Below are 24,224 nucleotides of genomic sequence, written 5' to 3' on the forward strand. Positions count from 1 at the left end.
TAAATGTCTAAGGGATTGAGGGTCTGAACTAGAAAACATTTTTGAGAATAATTGACTAAGAAATTGGCATGTCCTCAATGTAACTGTATTTACTCCTGCAGGCTAAGAGACGCCGCAAGAAGAAAAACAACCAGCTCATGTTGTCCAGAAAGGGAGAGAAGCGCTCCCTGCAGGACTGGACTATGCTGGACGCCGAGACTCTCTTCCCTCACCTGGGCGAGCAGACGTACCGCGTCCCTCCCGTGTACTTCAACCGCCAAAACGTTGTCCTGCAGGACGAGCACAACATCTACGGCACACCGACCGGAAGTACAGTCAACGGCTGCATTGCGCATGACGGGGTGAAGTCAGACGACAACGTGGCGGACACAGAACCCAGCGGGGACTCTTTGTCTGACGAAGAGGCACAGGAGAGTGCTGACAAGGGCTACACAAACGGTTACACTCTCGACAGCTGCAATCAAACTCCCGGCAAGAAACGGAAGCTGGCTGTACTGCGAGAAGTCTGCGAGAACGGATGCGGGGAGGCGATAGGCTGCGAAGTTAAAGTAAGTAGGGATGTGTCCACCAACCTTAAACAGACGTCGCCGCAGGAGAAAGAATGTGGACAAACCCAGTCCCACCCCGAACTGTGGAGACAGGAGAAAGTGCGAGTGCTTGTCCCTCCGCAGGAGAGCCAGGTGCGACGAGACAAGGCCTGTCACGTGTGCTGGACACAATGGAGTACCTGAGCCGGCAGCTGCAGCAGCAGCACCAGAAGCCACTCTTCATTGTCAGCAGCATCAGCTACGACAACTACCTCAGCCGCCTGCCGGCGCGGTCAGCGGCGAGTTTCAAGGTGCCCCGCCCCCAGGACGTGGCTAAGCGCGGCCAGCTGGACATCCTGGTCCTCCACGAACGAGCAGGTGTCATCCTTGTACAGGTAAGCTCCCCTTAGCACAGGTCTTCTCACGTCACCAATATCATTCCTTGAAGGCGGATCACAAGCTTGACATGGCGGTCCGGTAAATTATGCACTCGCTTATAGGACGGCAGTGAAAGTCGGAAGGTTGTGGATTCGGATCTTATCTCGGGGCATCATTACCATCACTAGCACCCCTTTACATTGCTATCCGTCGGGGGTTTATCCCTTGTTCCGCTTTCCATTTCCTCAATAGTACGAAGTCAACCTAATCAAAGGGAGGTAAGACATGCTGTCACTTGACCCTTCTTCCCACATCCGTTAACCTGCGGATTGCTTTTAAAAAAAATAGGAGACTTGCATTATCAGGGTATACGATGACACTTTTCCCTTTTTAAAAAGTTGATAAACGCACGCGGTCAGGTAGTTTACGCAGAGTTCTTGTCTCATGGCTTTAAGTCTGACCTTTGGCATCGTCACTCGCAGGTCAAGGCTGTGGGAGACAACCTGGCTTCCTGGAACGCCACGCCGGCCGACGCCGAGCAAGCCATCGCTCGCATGGTGGACCGTGCCGTGAACCAACTGGACCGCGACCAAAAGGTCTTCAATCACGTGCTGAAAGACCTTGACCCTATCCCACCCTTCAGCCGAGTGGTGGCCTTGCCCTTCGTCGATAGGCAGGCCTTAGAAAAGGTGAGTGTCTTTTTATGTTTTGAGGGCGGTGAGATGGTGTGATCAGACTAAAGCTGAGACTGACCTATGAAAGTTCAATACCGTCAATATTGATGATGATGATGAGGAGGAGGAGGAGGAGGAAGATGTGGAGGAGGAGGATGAACATGATGATGATGATGATGATGATGATGATGCCATCTTTCCCATAAGCCGATTACTGGTCGCAGAGTTACATTAATAGTCTGTGTCTAATCCGCCAGGTACGGCATCTCGGTCAGGTGACTTGGGAAGATGTGAAGTTCCTGTGCCAGGACGACATCGAGGCTTGTGCTGGTGAGTGTTGTCTGCTGAGCCGAGTCAAGCACATCCCAGAGTTCTGCCAGGAGCATGCGGCTCATGACGATGCCAAGCTCCTGCTCACCTGGTGGCGTCGCACCTTTGACCTCGACACGACTAGACTCAGTGTGCAGCAGCAGAAAGATGGTGGTGGGCAGGTAAGCCCCGAGACGCTTGGAAAACTGTATTATATGTACATGGATGTTATTCTATTTACTCAATGCCTCCTTTTCTTGTTAAACTGCGTGTCGATGACGATGGACTACCTGCCCTCACCCTCTACTCCACTGTAACATGTTTGTGGGCAGAGTGTGCGGCCTGCTGTCGTCGCTGCAGGTGCAGAACATCAGCAAGATGCGCGTGGAGGTGCGCACGTACGGCCAGGCTGTCAGCGAGACCGCAGCACGCGCCACGTCATCCTTCCTGACTCCCGACCACTCGCAGGTGCTGCGGCGCCGTGACGACTTCCTCATCCTGGCAGGTCCACCTGGTGCCGGCAAGACGATGCTGCTGACTCTCAAGGCGCGCCAGTGGCTGGTGGCTGGCCGCTTCGTGGTCGTCCTCAACATGGGTCGGCAGGAATCCGGCTTTCCTCGAGCCTACACGCTTCAGAAGGCAGTCAACTGCGACCTCCCCAACGGCACTCTCAAGGCCGCCAGGATGAACATCGGCTTGTGCAACATCTCGTTAGAAATGTTGGAACAAACGGTTGGGACGGAACTCGCTCGCTTGACTGAAGATCTCATGATCTCTCTTCAGACTGAAAGCTCGTTCTCCAAGGAGTACGCAGTAAAGCTGAAAGATGATATAGAAAGGGGGAGAGGATATATTTGCTTCATAGTTGACGAGGTACTTCCAGACCTCGAGAAGTTCGTGAGGGTCAGGAAGCTCCTGGAGGTGATTTCCGGGAGGCCGGAGACTCGGTGCGTGTGGTGGGGCACCACGGGGTTGGTGGAAGAGGGCGCTTGGCAGAGGTACTCCCTCGTGACGATGAAGAGCGTGTTGCGGCTGCCGCCTGCGGTGCAGAGTCTGTTGCAGCGGCTGGAATGGCGAGATCCCTGGAAGGCGGTCTACTCGACCTCCAGCGCGGATGCAGGGCTCCCGACGGACGGTCCTCCTGCCATATTCCTTCACCACAAGCATCACCTCCAGTCCCCCTCCAGTAACACCTCCTCCTGCCCCTCCACCAGACAGCTGTTCCACTGAACATATTCTGAAGCCCGAGGAGACGAGGGATGTCACGAATGCCGTAGCTTCGACAACAGTGTCCCTCAAGGGCCCACTGCAGTGCAGTCAGTGCGCGGAGGATGTGGCCCGGTTCCTGAAGAGCCTCCTGCAAGAGTCGGAAATTCCCGACTTCCCCACGCTGCTCACCTTCCGCAGGACCAATTCTGCTGGAGTCAAGGATCACTCGCCGGGGAAAATAGAGTTCAAGGACATTCTCCTTCTGACGGCCATTCCAAGGTCCTGTCATGGAGGTCAGCAAAGGGCTTTCCTCAGGGAAAAAGAAGAAGCGTTTTGGTCCGCCATCAGGTCTTGCAACTTCGTGAGGAGCTTCCAAGACCTGGGCATACCTGTTCAGGTGGAGCGTGATGAGCAATCTCAAGAAATCGCGGTCGGTTCCGGTGAAAAGGTGGTGTTCACAGACGTGAAGGTGGCTCGTGGGTTGGAGAGAAAAGTCGTTGTTTTTATTCCATTATTTTCCGATGACCCGTTCGCACCTTTAGCTGGAGACATGTCTGCGTGTACAGACAACATTCAGCCAAGCGTGCAAGAGGCTGCTAATGGCGCAAATCACAGCGGAAGTGACGATGTCCGAGCAGATTCCAGTGGTCAGAAAACTCACCAGCGAACAGCAGAGGAACAGTTCTCTCCCAATACATCTTTTGTTGATGTCATGTCAAGAGATTCAGGTGATGAAAAGGTTCGGGCAAGGCAAGCTGCCTTCTGCCATGCCCAGCGAGATGCCGACACCCTCGCAGTCATCAAAACAGACGCCACCTCGAAGCGATGCTCTCCCCTGCCATGGTGCATTGACGCCCTTGTGTCTGAGCTGGACGAGGCCACCAGGAAGGGACTGTACACAGCGGCTTCTTGCTGTGTGTCGCAGCTGTTTGTCGTCGTTCCAGACCCGTGCTTTCTCTCCAAGTAAAGACATTATTTTCTTCTTCAGCAGTCTTTCTGACTTGTTCTTGATAAACATGTATGCTTATAGACTGTGTATATTTATATATTTGAAACATTTTTGGTGTTGTGAAACAAATATCAATGTAGATACAAAATGATTGGTAAAGGGGTTAGTGATCTCATCATTCACGGTGTCTTCATCAACAAAGACCATGGATGCTTTATTTTCAATGTTGAAAATGACTGCAATTGTTTTGAAAGATAATTCTTGTTATGTGTGTACCAGAAAATTTGGTAGATAAATCAACCTCTGTTTGTAAATATAAATGTTTAAGACCAAACTCTGTAAAAGATGTTAGCGAAGAGATGATCTTTCTTATGTTGGGAAACTTACTGTAATCAGCCTCGACTGCAATTAAATGTCAGAAGATTCGTAGCTACGAAATAAAGTGGGTTTACATGTACAATTAAGAAAGGACAATTGAATTCTCTCATTACTTGCAGTTTGAAAAAAGACAAGACTACATATTTATTTTACAAATTTGTGTTTTCATTACAATGAGTGTGTGTGTTTTCTAACTCAAGGCTACTTAGCCAAAGGATGGATGAGAAACAAGGAATTCGTGGTGTTAACCTTACCCCAGAGTCATTCTATGTTTGACTTCTGCTACAGTTACATTATACTTCTTTCAGAAAACACATCTTGTTATGAGGCTGCACATACACAATGCATTAGAACATTAACCTTTATGGTGATAAAAACTAATTAAAATGTAAAAGAACATGCAAGAACATTGCTTCCTAAAAAGTAATAAAATATTTATGTATAAATAGTCATTTTCAAAGCAAGAAGACTTTCATTTTAAACATGTCTTTATTATTACTCAATAATTATTCTCCTAAGATATTAGTGCAAACAGCTACAGACGTATACAGTGATATTTGAAATGATTCTAGAAATTAAAAAGTAGTTTCTCTCGCTTTACACCTGGTTTGTCTGTTTAATCATTAGTTTTCCACTAACCCCCTCTCATTAAACACATGTCTCATTAAAAACTATCCTAAGACCTTATCGATGAGCCATAGCTAATAAAATAAACAAATGTTCCTCATTTTAAATCATTCAATTCTCTACTTTTTAAGTTAATTTTGCTACTACTGGATAAACAGTATTTACAGTTTAGCTGTGACAGCCAGATCATTTTCATACAAAATATTACAATTTGAACAGGTCTCTTGCTGTAAACAACATTAAACACTCGCAACCTGTGGTTGGCTAATTGCAGTATTTAATCAGGCAGACAGACGAGGGTATGAAAACAAAATGTCAAACCTTAGATCTCTAAACATGTAATAACAGGGTAGGATATAAAAAAGGTCTATAACCTTAACTCACTACATTCAATTCCTCCTCCTTGAAATAAATGTCCTGAAGATCTGGAGGTCGAAGGTCGTATCGGAGTAAACAGTTTACCAAGCCTATCAATGATGCTAGTAGCGGATCATGTGGATGTACTTGGCGATAAAGGTGAGGTAAAACTGTAACTGCTTGGTCCAGTCCTCGAAGTTTGTCATCGTTACATCTATTAGCAGGTCAGGGGAAGTCAGAGAGAATCCTGAGGGGAACTTGAAGTAAGTGGCGAACCACGGACTATGGAGCCGCCTGCCATTTACAGAAAGAATGGTCTAGAGATGTAATTATGTCAATGAGAAAACATGTTTACTAACAGCATTATTGGGTTTTTCTTTCTTTTTGCTTATCTTTTGTTATTTCTTTCATTTCTCTTTATTTCATTTTTCTTTCTCTCTCCTTCTTTATCATTTTGTTCTTTTCTTGCGTGATTTCATTTTTTTCTTACTTTTTTTTTTAACCAGCTCCGCAACGTAAACGTAGCCAACCACTATCCTGACCTACATTCCTTGCACCGCGATTCACCCAATCATTTCTAACGTGCCCCCTAGTCCCTTAACGGAAAAATATGTAATGGAAATTATTTGAGATGTTTGTTATCACGCAGCCCTCCCCAATGTCAATAAACCAGTTATTTTATTGTATCGTGACTTGCTGGACAATGTCAAGAATGAGAAGACCGCGGGACAGTCATCCAAGAATTTAAAATGTGAGGAGCTAACACAGACAAGGTGTAAACCTCTTTACCTGATGCCAAGAGCTTTGGCCAGGACGCCGGTGAAGTACGCGTCCTCCACAGGGATGAGTGGCATCCGGTGGTAAGCTCGTAAAAGGTCATCGATGACGCAGCCGGAAATGACGTATGAATGGCCATATAAGTAGGTAGGGAACTGGTCAAACGGATAAAGATTGCTGTCCACTTTCCACCGGCCATACTCAATGTCACTTTTAATTACAACCTGTTTGGGAAGAGCACAAACATAATATTTTTTTTAATTGCAGAAACACGAGTAAAAAAAAAGATAGTTTATGTTATTTACAAAGAAACACAGACTATATCAGTGCAACCAACAAAATTGCCATTCCTGTAATCGTCCTGACATTCCTGCCTCCCCCATCACCCATTCCCTGCAGCATCAACTTCAATCAGCGATGCAACAAGAACCAAACGGCTAGCCGAGACGTTTACCGGTTTGGGGTTGACATGGCCCAGCATCCAGCGATGCCCCGGGGCAGTCTGGGCCATGGAAGGCAGAGCTGAGAGGAGCGCAGTCAGCAGCATCATGTTGATGAAGGTGTCGCTGTCGACCTTGAGCACGTGCTGCACGCCGGGACAGTAGTCTCGCGCCCAGTACAGGGCCGTCACCATCTGGGGTCGTAGTTATGGAGAGAGGGTGAGTCGATGCCCGGGGACAACTTGGGGAAATTAAGGAAAATTTTCTTGTCTCCGTAGTTATATTGCGGTGTCCAGACCTCACATGTTGTTTTAGTCATGAAGTATTAAGCGAAGACAAAGATTTCCTGGGATAAATGAAACAAAAAACAAGAAAAAAATAATGTGATACCCGATGGGTCTGGGCACTGCATTGTAACTACGAAATCAAGAAATTTTTCTTGAGTTCTCGAGATTTCCCTGGGGAAACGACTTACTCTCACTTCATAACTACGCTTGCTTGCAGACTGGCATACAAACATGTGTATGAAAAAAATGTCATACGTTGGTACGGATATAACAATAATGGACACCATCTAAATGACGGAGGATAGGAAGACAGCACGGTATCAAACGACATGCAGACCTTCAACGGACTAAAATAAACATACATGAAAAAATGATGTATCATAGTTCAACGAGTACATTGTAAGGAATATACAAGTAATGTTACCTTCAACGACAGGTTACGGTAGGTGTCTATGAAGTCAGCCTGAACAATGTCTCGCTTTTGTGTCGCTTCCTTTTGTAGCTGAGTGTCGCTGAACTCCTCCCGGTAACCGAGGACAAACAAGAGCTTTATACGGTGACTCTCCTGTTCCTGAAAAGACAAACTTATCTGGTATGGAATAGACACTTCTAACTCTCTCTCCCACACACATTTCTGCAGAATTAAAGGGGAATCAAATCTTTATAGGGTATAGAAATTACAGAAATGAGAGAGCCAGGGGTGGTAATCATGGTGTCATTGGTAAACGTAAGCCAAGAGGTGATGATGACACTAAGGAAACGTCTCTCACTGGATCGTTAGCCCAGTTTGTCTCCACTTGACCCCACGTCTTGCGAATGGCCTCTCTCAGCATCACGTCTGTGTGCTCCGTGAACACGACGACAAGCAAGTAGGGTACATCACTCATCACAGACTCCAAAAAGGCTTTCGATCCCGATTTGTTGCGCGTGGCGTAGCACCCGATGTCCTGGCCAATCAAAAACCGCGGCACGTAATGGTTGACGAGGTAAGGGCGCAGAATAAAGTAATGTCCAAAAGACTGGAGGTAGTCCTCGTCGTCAGCATCAAACATGTTGGAGGTCACGGTGCTGCGGGCCACGTGCCGGAAGAAGTCCTGGTCCTGAATCTCAATGTCCCGACGGGCGACGTTCATGCGGTCAACGCGCTGCAGTGAACTGATTCTGGGCAGCGTTCTGTTGTCCGTGATGTTGAGAAAGCCCTTGAACGCCACCTTCTCCTTCTTAAAGCAGCCGTATCTGCTGCCCTCTCTGGGGTCGAGGAGAGTGCATTTGGTGTAGTAGGATGACGTCAGCGGTTCCCGTAGCAGATCGTCTCGCCGAGACGCCAGGATACTCGCTCGCTTTCTCTGTCTGCCATTAGATGGATGCCTTACGATTTTCTGAAACGTCTCGGAAGGCTGGAGTGGGGACACCCCCGATCGATCCTCTGCAGAAAGACGGTTTCTTTTTTCCAGTTGTGTGTACATGATGGCCCCGTAGAAAAAAAACAAATAGACTATTATAATGAACTGCACCGTTATGACTCTACCAAACATCTCTGATAGCTTGCGATTTGTCCTTTCCGATCACAGGTAAGTAGTTTGGTCGATAGACTGACATCTAGACATTAGACAGAACTGTAGACGGCTGAGCACAGAGTAAGGTCCCTGTCTTTGTCACGCTCCCATTCTCAGCTACCTGGGGGCGCACGACGCGCTTGTAGAATTATCTCCATGCTAGAGCGCCATACAATCTCGTGTGACGACATCACAGTAACAATCCCCTTCTGTGACGTCAGTTTTAAAGCAGCGTAACATTTGTGACGAAAGAATGATTTGACGTAAACTGAAGAGCACGTGGAGGTGACGAGCGAGACAAGCACGTGCAGCACAAAGCCTTCACGCGGCAACCAGCAAAGAAAGTTCACCCACCTGTATGATGCCAGGTAAGATGTTGAGGACAAAGTAAACCGTTATCATCAGAGTCACGAGCCTAAGCAGCAACGTGGACAACACTACTAAGTCCTGGTTAAGTCCTGATTAACGACATATTGTATTAGTTTCTACTATTTGACACATTTAATTACTGCTGGCCATTATTTCGTTAATTTTTATTCCTTTTTTTCTGGGACAAAACATGTCACTAGTATATCTAAAGATGCAGCAACAGGAGGCACAAGTACCAGCTGCTGTTTCTTAATGTACACCTGTTTGTTGGTGTTAATATGCTAATAAATTCCTCTCTTCTTCTACACCTAACAAGTTTTAAGTGATTGGTTTGATATGGAAAGCATACTCATTATGATCAAATGCTGATAAGCATACTAATTATTTATTCCCAAAATGCAAAATCAGATTTTCTTTCTGATAAAAGTTTTTAGCATTCCAACCCATGCTTTATTTTAACATATTTCTGTTTTTTTACCCAAGTCCTGCAAGGTATGGAAGTAAAGAGATTTTGCGATTGTGGCTGTAGCTAGAAAGGTAAACTAATTATACTTTAAGATCATGAACACACGGTCAGTGGAAAAACAACTCCGTTATTAGTTCTCACAACTGACCGCATCCTTCGCCTCGTGTTTTGCGTCCCACTCACGTGACACCTTTGACTATAAAAGGCCGCCACTTCTTTGTCCAGACAGGTTCCAGCCATCGACAGCTTCCACCACAACTTCTACTTTCATCACTCGTCAGAGGTAAGCAGTCTACTAAGGGAGGGATCCTAGACTTTTGTTGGCCTCCGTATATGTAGGTGTATTCAGACTTCAACGCTTAAGTCTTGAACTCTTTTATCTTGTGGTGCTTCTGTTTCGCCTTGCTTTCAGATTTGTAGTTTTCCACGAGTTTTAAATCTTTCAACACTTGTAGCAGTTCTTGGATATCTTAGGCGTATACCCTCAAAAAACTAAACTGTCCATATGTAAATTATTCCACACTAGCCTCATACACTGCGGTAAAACGTGTTTGTAATCACAGGAGACAATGGCTGCTGAGGTTTTCTAGGGAATCATTTTGAAGACCTGCTCAAGAGCGAACACACACAAACACAGAAAAACTCATTCACATGTACAACCTTGGCGTAGTGATGTGTATTCGAACTGACATCCACATTCAGAAATATATGTACTTGTAATACTTAGCTTCCACAATTCGCTTTTCTTCTGTTCTTTATATTTTATACTTCTACAAGTTTATTGACAGTAGTTTGGGTTTTCCTCTTGTTATAAAATTCGCCTAACAAGCGTAGAATGTTAAATGTGATTCTGTGACAATGAAAATGACTGTACATGACAAGAAGTTTTACTGATGAGAAAACACTAATGCTGTCACAAGAAATGTGGTTACAGTGACAGCACAATGTGACTTGTGTGACGACAACAGTGAGTGATGTGATTTCAGATCCTCACAGCCATGAAGTCGCTGGTGCTGATTCTGGTGTTGGCCGCAGCAAGCATGTCGGCTCATGTTACAGAAGAACGAGACTTGCTTGCCACCAATTCCGCGATGATGCTGGTCCCCCACTACTGACAACCGTCATGTCTGTCCTCGGCCCCATTGCTGCTGCTCTCCTGAACGTTGTCACGTCCTTAGTCGGCAGCTTGCTGGGCAGTCTGCTGGGTACCGCTCTTGCTGTCGTCCAGGGCCTTCTGGCTCTTGTTCTTGGCATCGTGTCCAAACTGGTCAACTGTGTGACGGCCGCCCTCAACATACCCGTCGGCAACATTGTGCAATCCATCCTGGGTGCAGTCACCAGCGCTGTCTCTACTATAACATCAAATCTTACAGGTACCTACTGCACAATGACTGCAAAGCCAGTTTTTCTAACAAGTAAAGCAGTGTCAATGTGTGTGCTCGCGTGCGCCTGCATAAATGGGATGACCAAAACCGTCAACTGTAGTTATATTTTAACTGATTCTTTACTAATCCCTTTCACTCTCTAGATTTATCCCCCTTTTCATGTCCCTCCATGCATACATAAAAGTCTTTGGATTAAAGCTAGAGAAACAAACAAAGACACTTGACAAACTGAGAACACAAAATGAAGAAAATGAAGAAAGGAGCAATAGAGAGTTTTACTGACTTGTTTCTCAGTCCTCGCCATTAGCTTTGAGTCCAAACTTTTTCAACCTCGTTAATAATCGCTGATGTCGATGTGTGTGCAGAGGCCTGCCTGTAGTAACTATGATGGACAACTCTCCTTTGTTGGGGTAAGTGACTTCTGTATTTTTCTTTCTTTGACTACTTTTTCGGGGTGTTTCTCGTTTATTAATCATTTTCTGTGTGTGCTTGTGTCCTTGTTTCTTGTGTGGTCTGTCGTTATATGGATTCAAATATCAGCAAACGGAACCAAACGTTTTTACTACCTCACGACGCCTGCAATATTTAAAACCACAAAAAGTAAAAAGACAAACATACCATCGCTAATAATAATTTATCCTCTCTTTATTACAGTCCAGTTCCTGACTCGATGGGACGACAGAAACTTTGAGACATCCCATGAGGCATTCAAACTACTCCAACAGCCAACAGGGAGGGGAATGTGTGAGACACAATAAACATGGCTACAACTGTTTACACTCTATGTGTTGTTCTAGACTCTCTAAAGGTGTGTGTGTTTTTCTCTGCGTAAAGGATCTTGATTTTTATCTTTTTGTTTTTAAAAACCCAGCTGTTGCTAGCTAACTTAGAAAAGCACTTTGTTGAAATGTCAGGAGTAAATCTTCGTCGTCAGTATAAATGAACTCTCAATTTGAAAGAGAAAGTTCTGACACGAGCATAACTTTAAATTATAAAATCTGTGATTTCTCTAAAGCAAATTAAAACTCAAAGTATACACAATCAAAGATTAGAATGTTTAAGAATGCGTTTTGTAAACCGTAACTTGCCTTGTCCGTCATCTTGAGGAAAGACTAGAGAAAACCTTATTGCAGTGACGTGCAGAGCATATGTTTGATTCCTGCGACTACAATATAAATCACACACCCTCCATAAATAACACATGAATATCACAAACAGTGAACACAAAATATCTGACAAAGATCCTGCTGGTACTACCCTGTTTCTCAGCCACCGACCAATCAACAGCTGCCTCTAATGTCTATCAGAACTTGACCCCGTGACGTCACACGAGTAGTGGGGTCTGTAGGGTCAGCCTCTGAGGCCTCTTGGGTGAATTGTAGGAAAACGATTAGAAAAGTTACATAAAGACGAGGCCACTGGCATTATGTCTGCTGTGATGTGTTTGTATGTCTGTTGTACAGGGGAGTAAAATGCGTGTTTGGAGGAACGTTCGCGAGTAAGGTTTGTGTGTGATTGCGTGCGTTCGTATGTAGGTGGGCGCGTGTGTGTGCGTGTGTGTGTCCCCGTGCGCGCTTTGTACTGATGTGAGGAATTTTACTTTCTATTATTCACTAATAATCATCATTATAATTCTTGTAAATGAAACATTTATGAATGAATCGACTGATTAAGTTTTCACTTCGTTTACACGTTTTTAATAAAAGAAGAATGTCTAAATAATTAGTTATTAGTTGTATCGGACCGCGGGTTTGGTGAAACAGTCGTGACTGTTATGATCGGTATACATCATTATCCACTGTAACCTTAGCTTTAGTGTCTTTGGGCGTTTAATCAAAGCTTATACAGAAATCCTCAACTGAATATCTACTTCCGGTGTAAAAGATGAAGAGTGTCTCCTCTTATAGCAGACACGCCACTGACTTTAACAAATATTTCTTTCAAACTATTCACGGGTGAAAAGAAGGTAACCGAGACAAACAACTAATGGTGTGGTCTCGCTATGTGTCGAATGTCGAATAGAAGGAGCATCACGCTGAGGAGCCAATGGAATCTTCTGAAGTATCCTGAACGATGTGACAGCAAAGCAGCTAGAGACACTGTGTTTAACTCAAACCTGTTCACCACTTTAAGGACAAGCAATGATGGCCATCAGACGACTGACCATTGTGTAAGCAGGCCAAGAAGATGCTCGTCTGCCAAGAGACAACTCCACCGGCTCCAACACAAGAGTACAAGTCCGCCAGGGGACATCTCCACCATCAGTGCAACAACATCTTTGACTTTGCATTGTAGACTTTTGTGGAATATTCTACAACACGCAGACACACGTACAAGCTGCTGCTTCTTTCTTAAAGTGAAATACTGTTTGTTGGTGTGTAGATACAAAACATGTGTTAATGAATTCCTCTCTTCTTCTACACCTGACAAGTTTCAAGTGATTGGTTTGATGAGGAAAGTGTGATGAGTTGTGGCAGGTCTTGTATTGTTTCCTGTGCAATGGCGTCTGGTGTCTGACGTCTTGTGTGTGACGTCTTGTATGCGTCATTTGTTCCACGTCATTTGAAGCTGTGGGGATGACGTCATATAAGAGAAAAGCAGTCGCTCTAACAATGGCCAAGTGAGCAGGAAAAATCAACGGTCTTGTCCGCCATCTTCTTTGTGACTCTCTCAGTGACATTCCTCAGAATTTGTGCCTCTTCGATTCTATTCACCTCCAAATCTCTCCATCCTCATCGTCATCTGTGTGGCTCCTCGAGCGTTGTATGTGTGTGAAATGCGTAGTGCGTATTCAAGGTAAGTGTACCTTCGTCATGCGACAGAAAGAATACTCAAATGATCGCATGCTGATAAGCATACTAGTTATTTATTCTCCACAAGCAAAGTCCGATCTTCATTCTGATAATAGTGTCTAGCATTTCCACTCCTGGGTTATTTTAAAGATTTCTGTTGTTTTGTTGGTTTTGTTTTTTGTTTTTCTGCCCAATTCCTGCGAGATATGAGAGTAAAGACTAATACTGCTACAAGTCAGATTTTCGGATAGCGGCTGTATCTAGCAAGGTAAATGAATGGTACTTTGAGATCAGAAACACACGATCATTAGAAAAACAACTCCGTTATTAGTTCTCACAACTGACAGCATCCTTCGCCTCGTGTCTTGTGTCACACATCACGTGACACCTTTGATTATAAAAGGCCGCCACTTCTTTCTCCAGACAAACAGGTTCCAGCCATCGACAGCTTCCACCACAACTTCCACTTTCATCACTCGTCAGAGGTAAGCAGTCTACTAAGGGAGGGATCCTAGACTTTTGTTGGCCTCCGTACATGTAGGTGTATTCAGACTTCAACGCTTAAAGTGTTGAACTGGGTTTTTTTCTTGGTGTTTCTGTTCTTTTTTGTTTTTCAGATTTGTAGTTTTTCGCGAATTTGAATCTTTCAATAGATGTCGCTGTTCGGGGATGTCTTAAGCACACACTATCAGAAAAGGAAATGTCCATCTGTAAATTATCCCAATCTAACGGTATACGCTGGGATGAAAGGTCAGAGGAGACAATAACTTATGGCTCTTTGCAGGCAACGACTTTACAAACCTGATCTCACACACACTCTCACTTACGCGAGCACGCACACACACACACACACAATGCACGCATCCGCACGCACATGGCATCTCTGTCTCTCATAGTCACTCCATACTCCTTCAGACGTGCAACTTTGTACTTGTTATACTTACCTTCCACACTCCGTGTTTCTTCTTTTCTTTATCTTTTATATTTCTACAAGTTTATTCACAATAGTTCAGGTTTTCTTTTGTTATAAAATTTGCATAACAAATGTATTTGAATTTGAAGTCATCACAGTGTCGACAGTTAAATGTGATTCTGTGACAAGGAAATGACTGTACATGACAAGAATTTTACTGATGAGAAAACACTAATGTTGTCACAAGAAATGTGGTTACAGTTACAGCACAATGTGACTTGTGTTACAACAACAGTGAGTGATGTGATTTCAGATCCTCACAGCCATGAAGTCGCTGGTGCTGATCCTGGTGTTGGCCGCAGCAAGCATGTCGGCTCATGTTCCAGAAGAACGAGACTTGCTTGCCACCAATTCCTTGCTTTCGGTGGTCGATCCCCTTTTGGCGTTGGCTACCTCACTACTGCCAACCCTCCTGTCTGTCCTCATCCCCATTGTTGCTGCTCTCCTGAATGTTGTCGCGTCCTTAGCAGGCAGTCTGCTGGGTACCGCTCTTGCTGTCGTCCATGGCCTTCTGACTATTGTTATTAACATCGTGTCCCAACTGGTCGACTGTGTGACAGCCGCCATCAACATACCCGTCGGCAACATTGTGAAACCCATCCTGGGTACAGTCACCAGCGCTGTCTCCTCCATAATATCAAATCTCACAGGTACCTACTGCACCCTGACTGCAAAGCCAGCTTCTCTTACAAATAAAGCAGTGTGTCTGTGTGTTTGTCTGTTTGAATGTGTGTGCTGGCGCGCGCCTGCATGTATATAAATAATTATATTAATGAGATGGCCTATACCGTCATATGTAATTATATTTTAACGGATTCTTTACAAATTCATCTTACTATTTCTATCCCTCTCTCTTCTCGTCCATCAATGTGTCTAAAAGACTCCTTGACTTACAAATTAAGAAGCGAGCAAAGACAGTTAACAAACTTAAAACTGAAAGTGAGGGGAAGGACGACAGGGGCAACAGAGAGTTTTACTGACTTGCTTAATTCTCAGTCCTCGCCATTTAGCTTTGAGTCCAAACTTTGCCAACCTCGTTAATAATCACTGATGTCGATGTGTGTGCAGAGGCATGCCTGTAGTAGCTACGATGGACAACTCTCCTCTTCTTGGGGGCAAGTGAGTTCCGTATTTTTGTTTCATGTGACTGCTTGTTCGTGGAGTTGGTCATTTATTAAGTCGTTTTCTGTGTGCTTGTGTCCTTGTTTCTTGTGTGCTCGGTAATTGCATGCAGTCAAGTGTCAGTGAACGGAACCATACATCTTTACTGCCTCACGATGCTATATTCATAGAGAATTCCTGAATAGATAATCTGTGCGATGCATGTTATCTGTATCCTCTCTTTATTACAGCCCAGTTCCTGACTCGATGGGACGACAGAACTTGGAGAAATCCCATGACGCATTCAAACTACTCCATCAGCTACAGGGAGGTGATTGTGTCAGAGAATAATAAACATGGCTAAAACTATTTACACTCTTTGTGTTGTACTAGACTCTCTAAAGGTGTGTTTGTGTGTGTTTTCTTGTCGTCATGCTATCTGGATTTTTGTTTTTGCTTTTAAAAAAAACCAGCTGTTGCTAGGTAACTAAAATTTTTTAAAAAAACACTATGTTGAAATGTCAGGAGTTAGCGTTAGTCGTCAGTGTAAATTAACTCTAAATATTAAAGAGAAAGTTTTGACAACAGAATAAATTAAAAATAAATTAAAATTATAAAACCTGTAATTTCTCTAAAGCATATTAAAACTCAAAGTATACACATTCAAAGATTAGAGTGTTTAAGAATGCGTTTTAAAAACCTATACGTGCCGTGTCCGTCATCTTGAAGAAAGACTAGAGAAGACTTTAGTCCAGTGTCTCTCTCTCTCTCTCACTCTCTCTCTCACTCACTCTCACTCTCACTCTCACTCTCACTCTCACTCTCACTCTCACTCACACACACACACATAAATAACACATGAGTGTCACAGACAGTGAATACAAAATGTCTCACACAGTTCCATAGACAGGCATGACAAATGTCACCATAAGAAGAAAAGTTGGTCAGTAGTCGTTGGCTTGTGGGTGGATGCAAGCTGCAAAGAACTCGATGACAATAAAAACTCTCGGAGTGAATTTAAAGACTTGCCGTTGATAGTCAACTGGCGAAGCATCCTCCATGACGATGGTCAGAACACAGTGGTGTCAACACAACTACCTGTTAGTCCCCAGAAAGCACCGACCTCATTGTTTCTCGAGGTGGACTGCATCTGGAAACACTGACTCCAGAGGACGGGAGGACAACAGTAGAAGAGGCCTTGTCATCTATTCACGTGCGTTTCGATAAAATCACACGACTGAAGTGTCTCCACAGCTCCATGTGACCCTCTACAGCAGGTGAGGCAACTCATTCATCTTCTTGCTGAGTGAGTGAACAGGGGACAGCAAGAGGCCATCTTGGACCGTTACACTCGCTCACAACAAAGTTGCTAAGATAAAGCAAAGAGTGGGCTGCCAGTCACACCTGGATGTTGCCTAATGTAAACAAAGTCTTGTATGTATATAGACATACACACAGGCCGTAAGCCAAATGAGACACACAACTGTTGTGAGAGAATTAAAACAGCTTCACTTTACTCAATAAGTTTGATAAATGAACGCCATCCATTTTGTACTCATTTTTTGTTCATTCATTATCGCTAGGTTTGGTGTGTAGTCACCTGGCCTGTAGTTTAGGTATTTTACCCACCCGCCGCATAGGTTATTGAGACCGGCCTGCAAAAAGAAAACTTTTGCCCACCCCTGGGTTAGAGCAATGGAAGACATACCATCGAGTTACATAGTGTTTGCTGGAATTAGTCCTTTAATGTAATCGGGACTAATCAGAGGCCTCCCAGAGTGACAGAGAAAGCCGACCTTCTTGTCAATGGTATCAAAATTCAAGTTGAAAGACTAATTGACTTCAGGTTGACTCCTCTCTGTCTTTTCTCTTGTCTTTCTCCTTTCCATCGTTGCCCTTCAACATTCGCTGATTTTGATGTCATCTGTTCATCCGTATTTTTGTTTCAGAGCCTTTTTAAAATAAGGGTTGTTTTTGAACCGGTGCCAGCTTGTGTTTATCCACGTCGACTGACGGTCTCTACAGTCAGGCATCTGCCATCTTCTCCACTTGAAAGCAGTTTCTACGCTTATTTGGCTTTTCTACCATTTTAGGTACATGTATTAGATTTCCGTGTGTCAGCTGCGTAGGCTGGTGGCCTTTTATCTCTTTTGTTCAGATGAAGACATCTATGCCGGCAATCTGTGTGCAAGTCGAAAATGGACAACCATCTGCCTCCTTTACTTATTTTTCTCGCCCTTTGGACAAACAATAACACTAGACCTGTGCAAGTTGATCCGTGTACACTGTCTGTTTGGTGTCTGCTGAGATTTATCTTCTTCGAATCGTTTGACTGTTTGTACTGCAGCTTCTCTGCTCCTCGTCATGACTTGTTAGCCTTGTGTTACTGTGTTTTTGTGGCACGCTTGTGTTCACTCTTTGAGTTGGCCTTCGTTTTGAACGTTGATTAACCGTTATTAATGAGTATGTTCGTAGATACTGTGATCACGGATGCATATCTCTGGAATGTTTTCAGAAGAATTTTTCCGCGTGAACTTGTAGAACGAGGTCAGAGCACTAATTGGTTTGCAGAGTCTAGGGCACGGCATCTGCACGGGGGAGTTCACTTCTCATTATGCCGCCATTGACTTTCCCTGATAAATCGGAATCATTCCCTGTTTGGTTGCCATAGGGAGCCATCCAGTTATCGGGTATACCGAGCCTCGAACACGTGACCGTTTGTTTCGAGATCGAGCGAGTTGACCATAGGGCTACAAGTCTCTCTGGATTATGTATCATCATCCACATCAATTTATTGTGACACTGTTCACGTAGCTAGATTTTTAAAATGTCTTGCTTACTCTAACACCTTCGTTAATAAAGAATTGTCATTGTGTGTGTGTGTGTGCGCGCGCTTCAGTTAAGTGTATAAATTAATTTTTCTCCCTGTTTCAGAACTGGAAAATGGATGTTCAGAATCAAATAGCACATATCGCGCAGACACTGGTCAGTATTTCTTCTTTCATTGTATTTAAGGGCAGCAGGAAGTTACTATCTAGTGCAGGCTATATGTTATTCGTTATTGTCTAAATGTAATATTTCAGTCAAAATACTTTAGTTGTCGGGGAAAACATAGGAGTGAACGTAATGAAGGCGTGAAACTGAAAGTCAGATATAGATAGAGAGAGAAATTCTTTTTCACGGTTTGTTGAAAATTAAATAAACTGTGTGTAGATGTCACAGTGTCATTGCAGTGTCACAGTTTAATTCAAATAAAGAGTATCAGAGGGCTTCATCATGAAATTTCGTTATTTTTTCCCCGATTTAGTGTGTTGTCATCTTAGCGGAGACGATAATGATTCCCAAGAGACACCTTTTGGTCATTTAACACTTGTGTATAATTATTTCAACCAAGCTTTGTGGTTTCATCTACTTTCCATGAATAAAGGATTTCTACAAGAAGCATTTAAGTTATCGTTTATTTTTCATGTAGGATGCTTCCTTGAGACATTACCCTCACCCAGAAGTTGGCAGAAGGTTCGACTACGCAGACAAAGTACAAGAAGCTGAGAGAGAAAAGCGGAAGTACTTGAGTGACCCGGAACGAGCCACTGCGCATGCTCAAGACTTCTCAAGAACGTCACATGCGAGACGACAGTTTTGAAAGTGCCTTTGATGAGTAGATGAAGAGGCACACCACGAACCAAGTTACATTTAGATGATTTGTTTGGGATTGAGATTATGTGTGTACATAGTTTGTGTGGAGCTTGTTTTACAGCAATACGTGTGTACATCGGTGTACACATGGTCTGTGTGTACATAGCTAGACTGGAGTAGGTATGAGGGTGCGGTCTAAACACCTTTATGCATCTCTATCCACCCTCATGCGCACGAATTAAGATCAAGAATGTACATGTATTCAAGAATGTACATGTATTATTAGACATGTACATATATATGTATATGTATACTATTTTGTTGTTATTAAAAAAAGAAGACGGCATCAAGAAAAAAATGACATCTGATAGAAATATATGCTTTAAAGGGGGATAACAAAATGTTTTGTGGCTTTGTTTATTTATAGGTGGCCTCCCTTTAACTGTCTATGACACTGATGTAATATTCCTTCACTAGCTTCTGTCAAATGACAGGTCAATCTTCTCCACCCCACCCACCACAATAAAAACAAGCCAACACGTAATGTAATAAAATGCTGTGCTAAGTTCTCATCATTGACAGTTATCCTGTGTGGTGCGGCAGTGAAATATTTATTTCTTTTAAAAATGTTATGTGAGAGACACGTGGCAACAAAATACTTAAAACCTTTAGGGCAGCAAAACCACACAGAAATGTAAAGTTACACTAAAAATTTCAGCTACCTACTTCCTTCTTCTACTTTTTGTCGCTCTCCCTCCCCCTTCCTCTCTTTCTTTCGTTTTACTGTCCTTTTTTTTTTTTTTTTTTTTTTTTTCAATTTCTTCCTCACTTGTTTCCGTTCTTTCTTTGATTATTTTTTATTTCTTTATTTCTTCTCTTTTCTACATTCCTTATTTTCTAGACAAATTCACAGACCATAAAGTAAGTCAGGACTACCATCTATCACTGGGGAGGTTTTAGGCCATGAGGTCAGGTGAGCACTGTGAGCAAAATACTCTGATGTGGGCTGTAGGACATGAAAACATGAGTTTATTTCTTATGAGTATATATCTATATCTGGATAAATATGAGGGAGCGTGTGCAACTCACGTAAACAACATATACACGACCATAAGCGCGTGCACACACAGTATATCCTCTTTATAAAGTTAATAAAGTCAAAGTATTTTGTCTTAGCAAATGCTTCGTTTTTGTTAATATAAAATTTCTTGTAGATGTGACTCTTTATGGTATTTGTTAAATGTTACCTACGAGTAAACTGTCTATGGTACAATAAACATTCAGAATACCTTCTACATTTCTACAGCTCTCCACACGCATGCGCACCAACATTTTGACAATAAAGTGCAGGTACTTCTCACAACACCACTGCTCAAACTTTCGTTGGACAACTGTGGATTCGACAACTTAATTCAGAGTTTGTACAAACCTGACTCGTGATTCAACCAGAGAGGGTATAACGTCTATGATTCAACCTGTTTCGGTGATGGAATAAGGGGATGACAACTGATGAGATGCTGTAGTAGAGCGTGGAGGAGCCTCGAGTAGTGGTGATGTTGGTGATGTTGGTGACAGTTTACATTGTAAAAGTTCTGTTGAGGGGTGTGCGTACACTTGTGTTTTTGAAAGTGCATGGTATACATGATGGGTGTGCGTACACGTGTGTACAAATGTGTATTGTATACTTGTGTGAATGCGGAAATGTGTACAAGAGTTGCTGCTTTGTAATCTGTGTGTGTGTGTGTGTGTTTTGTACCTACTGAACCCGGCTACCCGACTCACAACCTGCCATACCACTTAGTCTGTAGAATGCTCAACTCTCACTGCTCAACCTGATCAGGTGGTCGCCTACCTGTTCTACATGTGCTTCGATAGTCGATTCCTCCCAAGTACCTGTTTGTGAACAGTCAGGAATATTTCCAGTCTTGTGCCTTGCTAGTGGCATTAGTCGCTGCAGTGGACACTTGTGATTGACCTTCACCTGAGGAGGAATTCACTCGACCTGTGATAAATAAACCCAAGAAAATGTTTACTAATCCATCGGATGTTTATTCATCAAAAACCAGCTCAAAGCAGATTGTGAGTTGTATAATTTTGCTTTTGCAGTGCCATTTTATTTCGTATGTCCTGTAATGTTTCGTCCTTTACTTTTATTTCAAGTAAACTACCAGGCGGTAGTGAAGTTTCGCTTCATGCGCATACGCAGACTATACCCATACGTTTAGATACGCCCGGAGGTTTCGATTCACTACACCGGCAGGTCATTGTCGTCACGGGTCAAACACCGGAGCCCGCAGAGACACGAAATATAAATAGGGATCAACAAGACACCGCCAAAACCAAAGGCGCGGATGAGAATCAGTTTACGGTAATCAGATTTTTAAAGACATGTGGGGCATTGATGGGCTTGCCAAAAAGCGGGACATTGGGCGTCCCGCCCGGACATTTCATGACCTGGTCACCTTAAACAAGTAATGCTACACCTCCGGATCTGTATCTAGAACCTCTTCTGTTTTTCGTGAAACATGTAAAACCAGCCAGGTCGACCTAGTCAAAGTCGTCTAGTTTTGTTTCTAAAAGACAAGCAATGTCTATTTTAGAAATTACATCATATAATTCCGGAAACTTTTTCTTTGCGGTGAGCCCACAAACATTCAGAGATAAGAAGCGTAGGTGCATACTTGCCAGTTTCGGACAGCTGCAATCATCATCTTTTAACCGGGCTGGAAATTCATAGCTAACCATACTAGTGTGTTTGGGCGAAGTAGCATAAAGTATTGAAAAGTCCTGATCTGCATCGGGCAAGCGTTCATTACATTGTTGGGTAGCTGGTCGAAGAAACACAGAGTTATGCCCCCTTGGGCCAGCCTATGCCTGTTGACTTATCATAGGGGTTTCATCCCCAAATCCACAAGAAGCACCCTCTTCGGATAGATACCCCAGACCGAGAGAAGCGTAGTCAATGACTTTCACCCCAAGCTTGAAAAGATCATCTGGGGTCTCGATTTCTATTGGCTTTGGGTGATCTGCGGAGGACAGTCCTGGAGGGGATTTCTTCGTGCACATTATCTTGCCGTCCACAGTCCACGCCATGTAGCCCAGTCTCTTGACTTGCCAAAGAAGTCGGGCACGTAGAAGGGTGATATCATCATTAATGAAAGTTTGCTCGTAGCCAGGTTTACCTTTTAGGTTCTTTTTCTTTGCCATGACTTCGTTTCGTTAGCGCCTGGAAACAAACTTGACCAACACAGGTCGAGTTCCTCTAGCCATCTTCCCAGCGCGGTGAACCACAGCGATGTCGGCAACAGACACAACTACTCCGGCATCGTTGAAAACTTTGATAGCTTTCCACTCCACTTCGTTCCGCCGTCTCTCCCGCATCCTGTGGGATGCCAAAAACTCTCACTGACTCTCGACGGCTGTACTGGTGCAGCCTGTCATTTTCGTACGTCAGTGTCCGTACAGCAGCCAACAACTTTTCAGTTGCTGGCTGCTGTTGAGCCTGCAACAAGGCGACTCTGTGTAGGCGACTGTCCAACTCGGCTGTCACACCTTTGATTACCTCCCCTACCACCACAGACAAAGCTGTCGCAAGTATAGGGATCATTTTTCCAATCTGGTCGCTTTCATCGCCGCTCACAGGTTTAAAGATCGACAGCGCCTCATTTACCTTTGAAAGGATTTTATCCTGAAATGACGAAGGATCGACACCAAAGAGTTCTACAGCTTGTAGTGTTGATGTACAGGTTGAAGACATACTGTCAACACGCACAGGGGCTGGTGAAATAGGCGAGGATGAAAATGACGATGGCGTCACAGATTTTAATTTCAGTTTCTTTGAAGTTTCATTTTCTTCTGAACAGGGCGACGAAAACAAGCTCTTCTTCGCCTTGCCTCGGAAAGACATAGCAGATAAACACGTCACCGACACTGAGCAAGGAGATGAACACAACCTTATGAGGCACAGAGATTATGCGACATAGGGTAAAAGCTGGATAATCAAAATCAGTTCCACACGAAATTCCACACGAAAACATAAATAAACATATATCCAGTGAATCAATACAGCAAATACTCTCAGGAGATGTAAGTATACATCACAATTAAGCCAAAACAATAGCAATTTTCCATAAATCAGAAAAATTTCACGGGAGCTCAAAAACACGGTGTCACCTCCATGAACACAGCTCACCAACCCAACGGAACCAAACGTTTTTACTACCTCCCGACGCTTGCGAAACACAAGAAAGTAAAAGGACAAACATACCATCGCTAATAATAATTTCAAACATAATTATAGAAATACGTCCACACAGCACAGGAACATCATTCCATCAAGCACAACCTCACACCAGCACCTTCTATCAAGACATTAAGAAATAGATAAAGAGAACGAAAGAGAGAAGTATGGTAAAAGGAACAAGAACAGACAAAAGACACTATACCTGGGTGTCAAGTACCAGGGTTACATATAATGAAGTTTACACCACGATGGTAGTTGTACGAATGATGACAAGATAAGTACACATAAGTACTTAATTTATGACTGGTTTGTACGATTGTTCCCATGAGGCATTCAAACTACTCCATCAGCCACAGGGAGGGGATTTTGTGAGACACAATAAACATGGCTACAACTGTTTACACTCTATGTGTTGTTCTAGACTCTCTAAAGGTGTGTGTTTTCTCGTCGTAAAGGGATTTGATTTTTATGTTTTTGTTGGGTTTTTTTAAAAAACAGCTGTTGCTAGCTAACTTAGAAAAGCACTTTGTTGAAATGTCAGGAGTAAATCTTTGTATTCAATATAAATGAACTCTCAATTTGAAAGGGAAAGTTGTGACACGAGCATAACTTTAAATTATAATAACCTGTAATTTCTTTAAAGTATATTAATACTCAAAGTACATTGGAACCTCGAACTTAATCCGTTCTGGAAAGCTGTTCATTATCCGAAATATTCGTTATCCGAGGCGTTCGCTAACCGAGGTTCCACTGTATACACAAAGATTAGAATGTTTAAGAATGCATTTTGA

The 24,224-nt window shown here is 43.5% G+C and overlaps 2 protein-coding genes and 2 long non-coding RNA genes across 10 annotated transcripts in view; 3 read left to right on the forward strand and 1 right to left on the reverse strand.

Moving 5' to 3' along the window:
- The window catches only part of LOC112566196, a 28,761-nt gene extending 24,296 nt beyond the window's left edge, over positions 1–4,465 (forward strand). For all 7 annotated transcript variants that reach the window (XM_025242237.1, XM_025242265.1, XM_025242229.1 and 4 more), the window contains 4 exons: positions 102–922; positions 1,388–1,594; positions 1,837–2,070; positions 2,221–4,465. In XM_025242237.1, coding sequence (XP_025098022.1) covers positions 602–922; positions 1,388–1,594; positions 1,837–2,070; positions 2,221–2,373 — 915 coding nt within the window. In that variant the 5' untranslated portion in view covers positions 102–601 and the 3' untranslated portion in view covers positions 2,374–4,465. The remainder of the gene's footprint in view (positions 1–101; positions 923–1,387; positions 1,595–1,836; positions 2,071–2,220) is intronic.
- A 942-nt stretch (positions 4,466–5,407) lies between these two features.
- LOC112566189 lies at positions 5,408–8,674 on the reverse strand. The gene is made up of 5 exons (XM_025242199.1): positions 7,683–8,674; positions 7,337–7,483; positions 6,640–6,819; positions 6,198–6,409; positions 5,408–5,702 (listed from the first exon to the last, which is right to left on the reverse strand). The coding sequence occupies exons 1-5, from the start codon at positions 8,445–8,447 to the stop codon at positions 5,531–5,533; spliced, it is 1,476 nt and encodes a 491-aa protein (XP_025097984.1). The 5' UTR covers positions 8,448–8,674; the 3' UTR covers positions 5,408–5,530.
- Positions 8,675–9,433: 759 nt separating this feature from the next.
- LOC112576053 lies at positions 9,434–11,465 on the forward strand. Its single transcript, XR_003101744.1, has 4 exons — positions 9,434–9,586; positions 10,290–10,676; positions 11,054–11,098; positions 11,343–11,465. It is a non-coding gene; the product is annotated as an uncharacterized LOC112576053 (long non-coding RNA).
- Positions 11,466–13,858: 2,393 nt separating this feature from the next.
- LOC112576060 lies at positions 13,859–15,925 on the forward strand. Its single transcript, XR_003101745.1, has 4 exons — positions 13,859–13,965; positions 14,707–15,103; positions 15,522–15,572; positions 15,806–15,925. It is a non-coding gene; the product is annotated as an uncharacterized LOC112576060 (long non-coding RNA).
- Positions 15,926–24,224: the final 8,299 nt, after the last annotated feature.

The sequence above is a fragment of the Pomacea canaliculata genome, linkage group LG1 (assembly GCF_003073045.1).
Source record: "Pomacea canaliculata isolate SZHN2017 linkage group LG1, ASM307304v1, whole genome shotgun sequence".
NCBI classification, from domain to species: domain Eukaryota; kingdom Metazoa; phylum Mollusca; class Gastropoda; order Architaenioglossa; family Ampullariidae; genus Pomacea; species Pomacea canaliculata.

Bases quoted from the DNA above. Each gene is read 5' to 3' on its own strand.
- LOC112566189 (XM_025242199.1), bottom strand. From the start codon at position 8,447: ATGTTTGGTAGAGTCATAACGGTGCAGTTCATTATAATAGTCTATTTG. The intron at 7,484-7,682 runs GTGAGAGACGTT...TTGTCTTTTCAG, and splicing joins CAAACTGGGCTAACGATCCA to GAACAGGAGAGTCACCGTAT. The intron at 6,410-6,639 runs GTAAACGTCTCG...CTTCCCAAACAG, and splicing joins GCCATGTCAACCCCAAACCG to GTTGTAATTAAAAGTGACAT.